General features: G+C 51.9%; 1 protein-coding gene across 5 annotated transcripts in view; it reads right to left on the bottom strand.

Annotated features, from left to right (window-relative positions):
* Positions 1 to 338: 338 nt before the first annotated feature.
* Positions 339 to 15,726, bottom strand: part of LOC122388601 (acyl-CoA:lysophosphatidylglycerol acyltransferase 1-like) — an 80,191-nt gene continuing 64,803 nt past the window's right edge. For 4 of the 5 annotated variants that reach the window (XM_043379791.1, XM_043379794.1, XM_043379793.1 and 1 more), the window contains exons 2-8: positions 12,342 to 12,470; positions 4,847 to 5,052; positions 4,203 to 4,417; positions 3,333 to 3,469; positions 2,780 to 2,955; positions 2,335 to 2,489; positions 339 to 1,965 (exon numbers count right to left, since the gene is read on the bottom strand). In XM_043379791.1, the coding sequence (XP_043235726.1) occupies positions 1,678 to 1,965; positions 2,335 to 2,489; positions 2,780 to 2,955; positions 3,333 to 3,469; positions 4,203 to 4,417; positions 4,847 to 5,052; positions 12,342 to 12,470 (1,306 nt within the window). In that variant the 3' untranslated portion in view covers positions 339 to 1,677. Of the gene's footprint in view, positions 1,966 to 2,334; positions 2,490 to 2,779; positions 2,956 to 3,332; positions 3,470 to 4,202; positions 4,418 to 4,846; positions 5,053 to 12,341; positions 12,471 to 14,027; positions 14,252 to 15,726 lie in introns of those variants that run through there. The other variant, XM_043379792.1, reaches the window with a different exon arrangement.

Here is a 15,726-nt window from a genome sequence, read left to right as displayed (position 1 = left end):
GCGGGGCTGGATGACTCAAAGGCCCACCAACGGCTGAGAGAGAAGAGCCTGCTTCTCAGAGTCAAAGGGTAGCTTAGGGGGCATATTATATAACTCGTTTTCGTAAGGAAGTAAAAACTTTCAGGTGTTGCCTTTGCTTCAGACTCAATAACTGCAACTTTTTCGAACTTTTGCTAGCATTAGCTCCTGAACCGGGTTCAGTATCCAATAAACGTAATCTGATATTCTACTGGTTGAACTATCAAATCCTAATCAAACACGTCTCATGTCCTTGTGTGACTCGTGCCACCTCACACGTCCTTATATCCCATTTCCCAGGCCCGTTCAAATACCGAGACTACATGTCAGTTTACATTTCCACCGCAGCTGATAACAAAACGGCTGCTGTTCGCACTGCGGGCGGCTCAGCCGGCGGACAATGCCGTTCGGACTAGATCAGTGGGGCAGGCGAGAGACCGAGCGCCGACCGCGGACAGGGGGCGCTCACAGCTTTCCTCCTCCTCCTAACATCGGCAGTAAGAGGCAGGCGTCTGCTGAGACGGCTTCGACAGCATACATGACTACCCAGCGCGCAGTTTCGCGTCTCCCGTGAGTCGGTATATGCGGCGGGTCGGACGAGCGAAGTCCACAGAGACCACGGCTAGGCCAGGGCGACCCTGCACCGACCGAGTCCTTGCCGGTCGTCTCGGAAACAGAGTACACACGGCTGAACGTTACCGCCATGCGTTCACGACCTCATGATTATCGAGCGACACCATTACAGCAACCAAACAGGAATGAAGAGCTAAAACAGCGTCGTGACTGCCCCGAGTCGGGCAAATAACATAACAATAGTTTAACAGAGGTGCCCCCGAGAGACGGGAGCAACGTGCATCACCCGGCTCCCTAATGCACGGATATTGGAGACCTAATAATAGCGTCATACGAACGCAACATAATGGATGCAGTAAACAAGCGCACAATGCTGCCCACAAGTCTGACTGACATTGCGCCTCACAAGCCGAGCAGAGCGGCACCCAAAATGCCCACTTCACTTTTACGATCGATGACTAAAGTAAACCCACTGACGTACGTCAGACCCCGGCCTCCCTCCTCTCCATTCGTTCACATATTCCACATCTGTCGAATGCCACATCCGCCTATAGATTGGTTCAATCTACCTCTGTCACATACATAATACACGACTCTATCGGAAATAATGCCACAAGATCCCGCCGTGGAGTACCACGCATGACACACACGCACACATACACATCATCTATCACATAGTCTAACAGACAGCCGACCGACTAGTGAGGCAGTTGCCATTTCTCACGCGGATAGTCCCGGGTGAGACGGTCTATCACCTCCGACCTCCTTGGCCAGTCTTTCACAACCAGTCAGAAGGTCGAGTCAAATTATCAGGTCACCAATTGACTAACGTGCTTCTCGGTTCATCGGTGCATTGACACGTTGACTAACACAGAGACCGGTAGGATGATGCTGGCTCTGAGCCTCACCAGTCAAGTCCTATCACATCAAGTCACCAGATGTCCCCACTGGTCACCAACACGCCTAGCCAGATCACCACAGAGAGGTCACCACTGATCACCGAGCCCTAAAAGGTCCCCAGCAGTCAGTAACGCTCACCGTTCGTCCCCGGAACACATCCCTCCCTTCACGAGTCTCTCCGAGCTATCACCAGAGTGGTACGACAGCCGCCGCGGCCGACCACGCCGCCCCCGCTACCGCCACCATCATCCTCCACTGCACCACCGTCGAGGCGATGAAGAACAGATGGCGCAACAGCCAGGCCGCCGGATCGTGTCGAATTCGGCGGGGCGGAGGTACAGGCGAGCGGCCGCCGTGTTTCTCTGGAGGTAGCGTGGGCATCTTCCCGGTGCGGTAATACTCGTCCAGCTGGGCCTCTTTGTCGAAGAACAGCTGGTAGAGCCAGGTGGTGAGATCCTCTGGGTCCGTGGGAACCTGCAGACAGAGCAGTGGGGCTGGTTACAGGGATGGAAAGAGCGAGATAGCGTAGATGAGGCGGTTGGACATGTCCCAAGGGTCGTTAGGTTGGACGAAAAACAACAGCCACTCGGCATACAAATGTCGCCCCTCACATGTTCAACATCATTATCCACTATCCAGACCTTTGACAGGCATGTTCCTCTTTATTTACTACCAAGCTAGTGCTCAAAAGTGGGGAAATATGGGCGTGAAAGAATCACCCAGGAGACATTTTATCATTCTGCTAAGCTACAATTTTGTTCTCAATTCTCTATATAACTTAGGAGTACAGTGTAAGTGTACAGTGTAAGCCTGGAACAAACACAGGCGGAGAGGACATTTTACCTGGTCGCTGCGGTACACCCTGTAGTAGAAGTAGAGTTTACAGGGCGGCCGAGAGCCGGCCATTACAGCCATCAGACCGAGCGGGTCGGCCTGGTCCGGGTAGGCCACCGTCAGGTCTACCACCCACTTCACGCGCCGCTCCGAGACGCTGTCACCTGGAGAACGGTGGTGAGGTCAGCCTCAGCGGGCGGTGATGGGGTGACGAGGGTCACAGGTCAGCTGAGGGCGACGATGGGGGCAGCCAGTGGGTACAGCAAACCCGTGATACACCTCGAACAGGGCTGAGCACAGTCAACATCACACAGTAACATCAAATTAAGCCACCCTAATCGAGTTAATAAAAAAAATAAGACATCAAACCTAAAATTTCATAAACAATACGTCTATCTCAAGACCCCTGTGAGCCGAGACTGTACTCTAAATGGCACCCGTCCCCCCGACTCACCCTGTCCTCCGCTGGTCTCTGCCGCCGCCGCCGGCGGGCCGTGCCCGTTAGGCCGTTTGTCCACCGTCGGCTCTGGCGTCGTACCCGAGCCTCGTAGGTCGAGTACCGCCCTGGCGGCGCCCACCCTAGGCAGACTGACCCGCTCTAGATGAGGCAATCCGTTCTTTTCGGCAAACCTGAGGATCAGCGAGAGGGAGGGGTTAGCGATAGGCACAGCAAAATAGCGATAGCACAGCCGGATAGGCACACAAAACGTCGACAGGCCGGGGCCCTGTTTAAAGGCACGCTGCCAGCCGCTGCCAGCGCATTTCGCGAGCTGACGTCACACTTGTGGTAGTGTTGGAGCAATGGGCTTGTTAATGTCTCCATGGAAACCAAAATTGCCACGTGTGCTGGCAGCGGCTGGCAGCATGCCGTTGCAACACCGCCCGGGAGGGGGTTTGGCAGGCGCTACCCAGAACGCGCGCATGAGGAGTCTGCTACAGCGAGTTTAAGTAATGTGATTAACCATCTTTCTCTCAGTGTCGCGGGTCGTGATGAAAAGATCTCTCACCTTTGACTAACAGGCTTCCTGTTTTTGAGGAAGCCTCCCTCTGGGAAGAGCAGGATCCACTTTCTGTTCAGGCCCACGTAGTCTTTGATGAGCGCGCTACGCAGCAGCTCAACGGAACGATCCCGCTTTTCTCGTCCCTGTTGGTGAAAGACGAGAGTCACACGGCGTTCCCACGGGGGTCGGGGGTAGGGTCGAGGGCCGACAGTGGGCCATTGAACTGATGGAGGACGCAAATCAAAATGGGTGGCAGGACAAAGAGCACACTGTGGGCCATTTGGAGCGGCGGAATCGGTACGTGCTTTCGCCCCAATATTCAGCCATCAAAACGGCTCGTTAACACGCATGTGTGATTATGTATCGGTTATCTTAGAAGCTATTAAGCCCAATCGATCTCTCTCTGCACCAGTAGGCTTATCTATGAAAACAAGCTATCAGGGAACTGAAACCGCCATACTCATTAACTGCTGAACCACATCTGAGCTGGTACGCCAGTCAAGCCATCCGCTATACCGCGTGCCTACTTAACATTTGCATCATCCGTCAGTTTCATTTCCAATTCTAATGAATTCGGCAATCGATTCGTGTTACGTAACACGCATGACGACCGCAGACACCTGAATAGCCAGCCACGCGAGTTTACATGGCTTCGCGACCTTCCTATGTCTGTCAGCAACTCGCACGTTGCGAAGTCCCGGTTGGTAACCATTCGGAGGAATTCGCAACTCCGTCTGTGACCTCAGGAAGCCCATGGGCCCGAATATTTCCTAAACCATCAGAGTATTTGTTTACAACGTCTTAAGAATGAGTTCAACACACACTTCTCGAAAGAGTTTCACTCTCCCAAAAGGAGTAACCCCGTCGCATACTCACACACTCAATGAAGAAATCCCTATGGATCTGCGAGACGACACCAAAGTTGCTCCACTTGAACTGGACGTCCATGATCCACATGGCGTTGTCGGCGGCGCGTCCGTGCGCGGTCAGCATGTTCATTAGCACCGGAACGTCGGCCGTCGACTGGTGGTTCACGATAAACAGACAGTTCTCCTGCTCCAGATGGTCGATCCGGTCTCCCATCTCAATCACTACAAGGAGAGAGAAACGGGGTCTTTTAATGGAGGGACAACACACAACTCGGAGCCAACGTCGCTAAATGGAACAGAAAAATAACATAAAGCGTTTAAAGCGACAATGCGATGTAAAGCGATCAAATAACTCACCGACTTATAATAGCTACGACAGAAGCAGAACGAATTATATTGCATTCAACTTTTTACTGTTTTAGAGAACAATTGATCAGTAAGCAATGATCACACTAAGCAGAAGTAAATAGTGCAGATGGCGTTTCATTATAGTATTTTTTCGTTGCAAGTTAAACTTGAGGCCCCCTGGCAACTTCAGCAGCCATTTTCCCACCATCGCCCACCGTTACAGTTCAATGTAGGAGGCACAAAGGGTCCCAAGCCGTGCAATGCCCCCCCCCCCCCCCACCCCCGCGGCCTGCCGCCACTTACCATCATAGCCGGCCGTGTAGCTGAGCATGGCGACCATGTGTAGCAGCCAGCGGAACAGCACGCCCTCTATCCTCCAGTAGAGCTCTGGGGCCACCCATAGCAGCGGCCGCAGCAGGAACATCCACACAGTGTACGACGGAATGCAGTACAGGTTGTTCAGCAGGAACAGCAACAGTCGTAACGCGCATTTCCCGTAGTGGGCACATCTGGAACAGAATGAGATGAAACACGGTTAGAACTCAGAAATCAGTGGATTGCCAGGTAAGAAGTCATTATTTTACACTTGAGTGATGCAAGCTAGAACTAATTACTCCGCGCCTGTGAAAGAGAATATCAAGAACAAATTAAAATCCATATACTAGCAGCGAGGCTTGTTCCCGAAACCCGTAATCTTACTATCTTCTTAATCACCATTTATCAGGGAAGTTTAAGCTCGCACACCCTAACACAGAACCAGTTTTCTTCTGTTAGTGCAAAACAAAAAGTCATAGTTTGTTGACAACTAAGCGCAGCTCGAAGGTAAAGGAAAAGGTCGCCCTGCATAGTGCATACTGTCTAGCATAAACGTCGCACAGTATCGAGGGCGAAGGTACCCATGGATTCAACATCACAGTAATTATGCATGTACCAGTAATTAATTATGTATGTAATTATGTACGTACAGTGTACATTGTACATAGCAGAAATATCGCAACGGCTGAGGCACGCATTTCCCATTAGCGCCAAACTTGCCAGAACGCAGCGCCGACAGCACACTGACATTGTTGGACGCGGCGGGAAATGCTGTATCAATAATTCACCCTGATTGGTTCACGTGCCGTCACCAGAGCATCGAACGGCCCGTGGTTGGCTGCGCTAATCACTGGAGCTGGCACGGCAACCGCGGGACTCTCCGGGACTGGGATTGGATGATGAACGCTGACCAACTCCGCAGGGAGAGAGAGAGTAGCATAGTGAAGAGAGCAGGAGAGCGACGAGTCAGCTGAAACATAGCCAAATTGACGAGGAAAAGGGACGACAGTGGCACGAACAGCTGTGACCGAGAATCGATGCAAGGAGGAAGTGAGGCATGGTGGGACCATTTGATAGGAAGGCGGGAACAAAGAACCATTACAGGAAGGCAGGCAGGACCATTATAGGAAGACAGGAAGAGCATGACGACAGACAGCCCCAGCACATGCATCATCGGATACTCAAATAGCCTATCAAGGCTGGTTCTGAGTTCCGTGCGCTATATCACGTAGACCTAGCTGGTACTGTAAATGGGTTACGGTACGGCCACAAACTACGATCGCTGAATAAGATAAGCCACAACTCGTTGAGAACATGGTACAGGATCACAGTCGACATTATCTTTCATTGCCACGACTCGATCCTGTGACATGTTATGATGCGCCTTGCCGTGTTATATGTAATTCGTCTTGTTGAAGGTATCGTGGCGTGTTATGTCATATGGTTATACTCGGTACCTATGTCGTGCCACACCTTGCCGTGCTGTGTCCTGTGCCGACCAGCCACAGGTGATGTGGTGTGTCGGCACCGGTGATAAATCTCAGTCCATTGTAAGAGCAGCACTCCCGGCTCTGCAACGTCAAAACGGCAGCACATACACTGCTTTACGACTGACACTAAAAGGCCGTGGTGTGGTGACCTTTGGAATATGTGCCAGGCTTTTGTAGTTCATACACAGGTTTTCGCTTCCCATGTTTGTCCTGGGAACCCATAAATTTTGGATGAATAATAAAAAAGGGTGGTTGTAAGATTGATGGGTTAATCTAATTATTACGAAAATTATTCCTACATACCGATACATTTCCCCTGAAAGGTTGACACATGCTGCCTCACTCACTGCCCCTCCCCTGAAACTACCAGCCAAGGAGCAGCAGGCACGAAACCCGAAATGATGCATTCAAAGGGACCTTGGTTCAAACCACTGCAGCCGGATCTAACTGGTTGAGGTATCCGGCATCGCCTCCCCACTCGCTGCTGTGAGCCGCACCGGCTCGTAAGTCACGTGCCGTTTTTATGCTGCGTCACAGGCACGAAGGCGTGAAACCAGGGACCACAAAGCAAGTCAGCCTCACCAGGCAATCGTTAGGCGGAGGCACGCCCTCTTCCACTGCCCCTCCAACAAGCTCAATACAGTCACGAGAGGCCTCTCAAGACGAGGCCCTCAACTCTCTGAGATGAGATAACGAGACACTTATCCACATAAAATTAAAGGAAGACACATGACTACGCATCGGTGCACCAAGCTAAAAGTAGTTAGACCATTAAACTCATACGCTTTACCGAGTGCCCCCACACATGTCGAGTGACGCAAGACATCGAACCTTACCCTGAACTTAAACTTTGACACGCCACGGACTTTGGTCTTAAGTGGCCCTATACTCGGCAGACGTCCACACATCAAGGCCACAATGCGGCCTGGCCTGGCCGCAGGCGAGTGCACTTCTCGACCTATTGCGCCATCAGACCGGATATTTCGCGTTAAGTTATGATGCCACCCATGACCCTGAGGCTTCCTCAGGCAGCCGACGTGTCAGTTTCCGGCAGCTGCAGTTTCAGCTTCAGCACGCATGGCGTGGTGCAGAATAGACCATAATGCTGATTAGTTGACCGCGATGCATGCCGTAATGATAAGTTGTTGCCGGGGCTCAGTTTGGGTTTCACTGAAATGGAAACGTGAGGTCTTGACTAATAACACTAGCCAGCCCTGAGCCAGGCACTGTAATTGGTCACAACACTGCCCTGTGATATTTGCATTGTTCAATATTTTCCAGAACACATACCGCCTCCCCGTCCTCTCATGCCGCGCCTCATCGTCCCGTCCAATCGTGCCGCCCCACGTATAGCGTGCGGTTTTCAGCACCACTAAGCCGGCTAGGACCGCCCGTGGTCGTTCCAGTCAATACGCCTGACCGAGGCACCGTCCGCCTAGCTGGCCTGCTAGCGAGCGGGCGCCTACCACGCGACCGCGGCCGACGGCACGAGGGGTATCCGTGACCCGTCCCCGAACCGGTGACAACCGGTGACAACCGGTCCCATCAGCTCCCCCAATCAGGCCGGACCACTATCGAATGTTTGCCGCCCATCGACCTCGTGTGGCTAACGAACGACAGAAGACACGTCCGGTAGCTCGTCCGGCGTCAGAAGCTAGGGCACCCAACGGTAGGAGCCATGTCAGGCCATCCAACGCCTAGAGCTAGGCCAACCGGTATCCAACGATAGGAGCTAATCAATCAAAATGAAGGAGTCAGACTATCAAATGATAGTAGCCAGGCTCTTCACTGATAGTAGCCAAGACACTTAGCGATAGCAGCTAGGATATTCAACGATAGGAGTCAGGCCATCCAGCGGTAACAGCTCGACCATCCAGCGCAAACAGCAGGGCTATCTAGCCGCAGGCCATCCCCGCGCAACCTGACACCGATCGATATGCTGAGTCAGACCGCTAATCAGGGTCATTAGCATTAGCCAGACCAGAAGTCCTCATTATTTTACCCCGTAAAGACGACGGCGCAAGCTGACACCACAGGACCATAACTCCAAATAAGGAAGTACCGGGGCTCTCTGCGATGATTTTCAGCTATGTCGGCCACATCACCATGGCAATAGCGCGGCATCCTCCGACCAATGTCGATCCAAGTGGCGCGGAAAGAACCACATGTGGTCAGCCAGTGTCGGTGTGCCGTACAAAGGCGATGGCTCACACCGCCAGCTGCGCCGCGGAGAGCTGCATCAGCCGGACAGAAGCCGCCCTACACGGGTCAGCAATCACGGGGAGAATCCCCAGAGGCGTGTGCACTCGGCCGAGAGAGCGACAACAAAGCGCTGCAGCAGGATCAAAGTGAGGTGGAGGAAACTAATACGAAACGATGTAAGCATCAAGAGAGCACAGGCAAGCGCAATTTCACAAATTACAACGCAGCCCTAAGAAAACAGTAGCGTTCTCTATCAGTCTGCTCGTAATAGAAAGCTGCCGGTCGGATTGCTTGTTCAAGATCTGAACGGAAACGAATAAACGATTATTCGTCTGCATCTACTATCATAGTCTCACAAAAAAGCCACATGGGAGCACTATCACGCATCCATCCCGATCGCCCCTGATCTGCATTCCATCCCCAATCATCACTCCCACCGCCCTCCGGCGTTCCACCCGGCACCCACACGTCCCACCCTCTCCCGTCGCTCCTTTATCACCCACCATCACCGCGCCGGCCATCGGTCACGTGACACTACCGGGGACCCAGTGACGTCACCCATCATCGGTCATCCTTGGCACCGGTGACGTCACACACAATATCGATCGCCAGGGGTCAGCGGGGACTGCGGTTAGGCGTGTGGTTTCGCCCTGCCAGAAACCAGGCCGGGCGCGGAATGCTCGCCAAAGTGTACCTAATTCGAAGCGGTAGATTCGTAGACCGGAAGCATGCGTTAGTTTGGCAGGGTTAAGGGTAACTTCTCTGGCATGAATTACAGAAGCAGCGACAGAGAGATGAGCGACGTGAGGTTGAGCGGAATGGGAGACGAACTGGCTCAGCAAGGGCGGGGATCCCACTCCATGTGACCATGGGTATCATTGGTGGCCCAGATATGTAATGTTTACCCTCCTTGCGAGCAGGAAAAAAAAATACTATAACATTCACTGATTTTCGGCATTCAAAAAACGTCTTAGACCTTCAGAAAATAAACCGAACAAGTTCTTTTAGCTCAAGAGCGAAGAACTTGGCTTCCTAGATGAGCAAGCTGGAATACCACTCCCCTTAATTATCGTGCAAAGCTCCCATCGAGACCTAATCGCCTTAGCTCCAGGATAAGTGGCAGCTCAGACGTCAGCGACTGGCACTGCGGTAAGTCCCTGGGCATCTCCATTACCTCAAGTCGGCTGATAGCTCACAGAGTCCCACTGCAACATTACGCACAGACTGGCACAGAAAGACCAGCTAATACCGTCTAATGCACTCTCCTGATCGAGAAAAAACGACAGAGAAGCGGAGATATGCGAGCAGACTGCATGATGAGGCTTTGATAGAGAGGGGATGATCTGGCTGGAGCAGGCCGGCAGGACTGTCAGCATGTCATTAAGTAGAGTTCTACCTATTAGGCTGAGACCAAGAGCCTGAGACCAGGAGCCTGAGACTAAGATCCTGTGACCAAGCGAAATAATGTCCAATAATGCCCAATGTCCAACCCTGGAGTGCCTGTCGCTCGCCCCTCTCCTGTGGGTCGACCAAAGGTCCGCCGAATACAGCTGAAAACCCATCAGAAACTTGGGCTGGACGAGGAAACTTTGGACACCCGGCGAGAAAGTGCCGCAATATGAACTTCCGCAGTGGCTATTAAAGCCACCTCTGCACTTAAATTCAAAAGATAAATTGTCCCGAAAAGTGGACATGGTGAAGCGAAAAAAATGACCTCAATGACAACCACGTAAGCGTACTGATAAATTCTTTAGCTACCTACGAGTATACTATAAATTATCTGGGTAAGAAACGAGAATGCATGGTCAATATCGATGACAAAAATGTGCGTTGCTCCAATTATCTACCTAAGGCAAGCTAGATCCGTAGACCCCATGGTAAAATGATGGACATAAACCAGGGATCCTACCAAGACTACTTTACTACACTGTAATAGACCCTACGACAAAATATGAACTATCTAACTTAACAATACCAATTATCTATATATTTTACATCAAACACAAAATGCATCGCATTATAGCGTTTTATCGGGATATAGGATCAAAAGGATCTCAACGAAGGTACATTGAACAAGCTGGATCCAGGATTCATTAAAACTTAACCCTCGCCCTGGCAGGGCATTTTTCATAACACGGCCTGGCAGGGGGGGGGGGGGTCGATGCGACCCCCCCCCCCCTCGCGATTGGCTCCTATGGCACCTAGAAACACCAAATTTGGTAGGTAGGTGGGCCCCCAGGAGTTCTCGCTACTGTGCAAATTTGGTTGCTCTAGGTCAATATTTAGGGGGGTTTTGGGGGGTATAAATGTAAAAATTTCGCTAAAAACAGGGCAAAAGTTTTTCGCTTATAACTTTTGATCTAATTAAGATAGAGCAAAAAGAGAAGCACCAGTGAACTAAGCACGTCAAGACGCGTCGAATGATGTACTTTTTAGCTTGCTTAAGTGTACTTAAAGTTTTTCTTAAATTTTAAGTAAACTTAAATTAATAAATTAAGTTCAAGTTAACCAAATTGCATCATATCGCATATCATTCGATTCGGCTGATCACCAGGAACACAATGATACCATTTTTTAAGCTCTAGCGTCAATATGTGCCAAGTTATTGGCAAAAACGTCATTTGACCTCAGTTGACCTCATATGACCTGACCCATGGATAAGTACACCAAACAAAGAAGCACCAAGTGACCTGCTGTTAAGTACTGTGGTTTCAAAGCACAAAAGTGATAGAACAAAGCGGATATCTCCAGTATTTTCCGAATTTAGTATTTTCCCATAGGCTTAACATTACGACGTAATGACCTCTAACTGACCTCAGCTCAGTGACCTCAAAAAACCCGAACTATATGTTATACAACTCGGTGAATTTAGCACATCCTGAAAGTTTGAAGGAAATCAGTCCAAAACTGTGAGTTGGACGGGTGCAAAAAGAAAATTGAAATTTGACCATGACCTTGTACCGGTTTTTCTGACCTGGTGACCTGACCCAAGGTCACTCGGACCTGAAATTTTCAGGTCATATGTAAAAAGGTTGCCCCATAGGCTGTGCCAAATTTGGCGGCGCTGCGCGCCGCCGTTTTTACGCTATCTTCGAAAAACCTTAGGGGGAGGGTCGCATCGACCCCCCCCCCCCCCTGCCAGGGCGAGAGTTAAATCCCATACAAAGCTCAATGGAATCGGACACCCTTTTTAGTCACGCAGGTGGCTGTCCAATTCTCATTCGTCTTAGTCTTAATTTTTACGACCCAACTAATGCCCCTGTCGAAGAATGGATAGGGTATCCCCTTACGACCACCACTGATGCTGATTAAATCGATTAAGCAAAAGTCAGGACGATCGGGCCGATATTGAAGAAAGGGAGACCATAATCCGAAATAATTCACTTCCTTCGCCAGAGAAAGCCTGGCTCTGGTCCGGTAAAAAGGACAGAATCTATGTAGAGCGCAAGGCAGCAGCGGAAATACACAAAGCAGTGGCAAGAGGTATTGCTCCTATGGTCTTTCTTTATGCGCTGTGAATTGTAGCAACATCAATTCTTGGAGTGGTTTTGGTAGAGTACTAAACTGCAAATTTGTCTGGATCAACTATTGTAAGACTATGCAGGGATCAGCTAATCCATGGAAGGTAGTGCAACCTTCAACAAAACCCAGGGGATTAAACTCACAATAACATTTATCAACTGAAGGGGATTCACAAAAGATCCCTAATCGTACGTCTAGCACTGCCTCCACTAAATTCACCCGTCCTTCAGCACCGGCGACAGGCCATCAGCACATCCCACTCAACTCACCTCTGTAGTAAAGGCGCCATGATGTCCGGATATCCCCGCGCCGGGGCGGGCCGTGAGCCGTCCTCAGCAGTCTCTCCGTCCGCCGGGACCACGCCTCGGCCTGGTGTCCCGCCGGCGCCGCCCGCCGAACTGCACCAAAGGACAGCACACACGCTGGGTCAGAGCCGGCGCCTGCCCGGGCATGGCCGACGCCGCATCGATCGTGTCGGCTCCGACGGCGTCACCGGCGGCAGTCGCCGGGATGCCGGGGACCGGCGACGGCGGCTGGACGGCCGAAATGGCGAGGGAGGTTTTATCAGGGGAGGGGGAGGGAGAGAGATGGGTGGCAGCTTCCGTTCAGAGGGAAACAAGCATTGTGGGGATAAACGTGAGGATGACAAAACGGGCTTATGTGTTTCGCATTCGCAAGTCGCAACATAAATTTACAACATGATTTTACCAGGACCAGTTATAATCACAAAGTGCGAGAAGCATTACCAATGAAATCATCTAAATATGGATCACCAGAATCAGATCATATAAAACGTTCCAGGTAAATAAAGTTAAGTTCGACATTTAATTGTCACACCTCTGGCATGCTAATATCCGGTTTCAGTCCATGGGCACTGCAGAGATATGTTTCCTCAGTTACAAGCTGAGGCACCGTTCCCAGACCCGGAATTAACCCGAGCTGTCGGAAATAGGTCGCCGTGGATAGCTGGTCACATTGAAAGCAGCCAGCCGGAGGCCCAAAAGTGGCCACCCGGACCTCGATAATAGCCACTCGGGACTGAACGATCGGTATTGGGCGGACGCCAGCAGCGAGGAGCGCTGAAAAGGGAGCTGGCAAACTGATTCCGTCCGTTCACATACATCACAATTGGTGGAGGTAGGAGTCACCACCAACAATCGCATGCACCACACAGCAGCGAACGTAGCGCTGAATTTAATAACAGCACGCATTGATATACAGAGGTCCTGGCGAGCTCTTCTGTGACTGCACTTTGCCGGTTGAAGTGACACACGCTAAGTAACGCCCCGGCGAGAGGAAAATGCGTGCCCAGTGTCCACGCGGGCCGCAGGAGGCGAGTCCGGCCGGCGGCCACCGGCATCATGTGGGAACGGCGGTGAATTTCAGTCACCCCCGTCGTTTCCGTGTGGGAACAGGAAAGGTGCCGAGACCATCCGAACTCATACAGCCGCGAGGAACCCGACCAGAGCGCTCTACACGCTGTCAGAACACCAGGCCTCCGGCTAAAGTGTATAGCATTTAGCCTTCGATGAGCGGCTGAGCGCACGAAACACTTACATTAGGAAGATAAGGTATCAAGGTGCGGATACAACACCATCTCTGACGTCCGGAGCCCGGGACACGCCCACAAGGCACAGCCTGTCTGATACAAGGATAGAACAGTCGCTGCCTGACACGAAATCCGTATTACCAAACACGCAAAACAAGATGGCAAACACAGCGAAAAGGATGTGTTTGAGGACTGCACGGCGTACACTAAAAATCCATTGACGTAGGACAGATAGGAAACCCCAAAACGATGAATGCAAGTTCTTACATTAGGTACATTAGGTAATAGGTATACACTTTACATTAGGCATACAAAACACAGGCAAAGATAAAAAGGAGAGCTTATCCAATGCGGAAAGAATATTGCTACCAAAATAATGTACCCAGTAGTATTGAAGTGAGCTAACCTTGTCTTCACTCCGCCGACCGCCGCTATGGCGAGCTTCCCACGCCCTTCCTCGCGCCGTCGTGATCTCACACTGCGGCCCGCTCGAGCCTCACCCGCGAGGAGTGCACCGAGAGCACCGAATGACGACCCTTGACCGAGGCACACACCACCGCTGCACCACTGGGGCCAGGCGAGCGCGGCGCGTGCCTCTGACGGACCCTGGTCGCCGCACCGACACCGCACGGCTCAGAGACCAAGGTCACGGGCTACACCGTCCACCCACGGCGGGCGCAGGGGGGCGGAGGCGGAGGCGGGGGCGGGGGCGGGGTGGAGGCGGGGCGGGTCCCGCTCAGCGACTACCGCTCTCGGAGATGGTCAGAGCCGCAGCCAGAACGGCACCCACCTGGAGACAGTAGCACAGTACGGGAGAACGGCCGGAGTGGAGCCGGGGTGAACACAACTCCTGCTACTGGCGACCGAACACTACTGTCACTGGTTACCGGGCTGGCCAAGGCCACCGGATCGGGGAAAACGGACCGCTCGCCGGCACGGCGGACACACAGCACACAGGATATATCGGGGGACCAGTAACACACAGGGCAGACGGACGGACCAGGGACAGAGAGGACAGGCTATACGGACCAGTCTGAACTTCCGACATAGCGGCAGGCTAGCTTGAGCCCAGAAACCGGCAGGCTATTCTGAGCCCAGGCGGAATGGCAGCATATTCTCGGGCCAGGACAGACATATTGATTATCCTTAGTCGAAACAGACTGGCAGACTATACTCAGCTCAGTGAGACTGGTAGATGAATCCCATTTAGAGCGAACGGTTGACTAACTTCAGACCGGACAGGCCGGCAGAACCAGTCCTAATCCATGACTGGCCGATGGACGGCGGCGGATCAGTTCCATTCGCCGTTCCCCAACTGAGCCGGTGACAGTCACAATGAAGGTCAACTCGGCCACTCGCCGGCCTGACTAATCCGCTGAATGAAGATGGAGCTGGAGAGTGCGCAGGCAATGTCAAAAAGACAGGCAAAACCTACACTCGCTACACAACATAAATCTTTTGCACGGCTTACCGCATAGAAGGTAATCGAGCCGATATGAGGACAACAGTTTATTCCACCGGTAAGCAACCGGCGTCTTGGAGAGAAGGAACATTGAACGTATTCCCTCATCACAAATTGTACGGCTCACCTCCGAAACGAAAAGCCAGCGACAGTCGTCGATTCAAATCACTCCGCAACTGGCGAACGAGGGCTACGATAGACTCAGGATTGCATTGCAGCTCTTCGAGCTGACCCAGCCCGAGCCCCTACCCAGGTAGGTACTCCAGTAGGAGTGACAACATCCGATCCAGGGCTGAAGAAGATCGCTCCCAAAATCTATGGCGAGTAAAAGCTGAAAATATCACATCACAATGGTCCCATGCTTTTCTGAAAGGCCATTCAAGCCTTTCTAAGCTGAAGACCTTAGTCGTTGGGGTCCTTTGGTAGTGTGAGAGTCGCTCCCCAGGCTGAGAAGGCAATATTGGTGTGTTGGGTCGCATGCTGGTCAGAGAGGATCTCAAACTGGTCTGAGAAGGTTCAGGTGTGTTGTACTCAAAAGGGGCGAGGGCACATAACGGTATGGATTGCCTCAGCCCCCACAAAATCTCCATTCACCAGCCATGATCTGACATGTCCTGGATAGGGGCATTTATATGCCACAGAT

The sequence above is a fragment of the Amphibalanus amphitrite genome, unplaced genomic scaffold (assembly GCF_019059575.1).
Source record: "Amphibalanus amphitrite isolate SeventyFive unplaced genomic scaffold, NRLGWU_Aamphi_draft 000328F_arrow, whole genome shotgun sequence".
NCBI classification, from domain to species: Eukaryota; Metazoa; Arthropoda; class Thecostraca; order Balanomorpha; family Balanidae; genus Amphibalanus; species Amphibalanus amphitrite.
The sequence above is the reverse complement of the archived record's forward strand: the minus strand, read 5'-3'. Positions and strand labels throughout refer to the sequence as shown.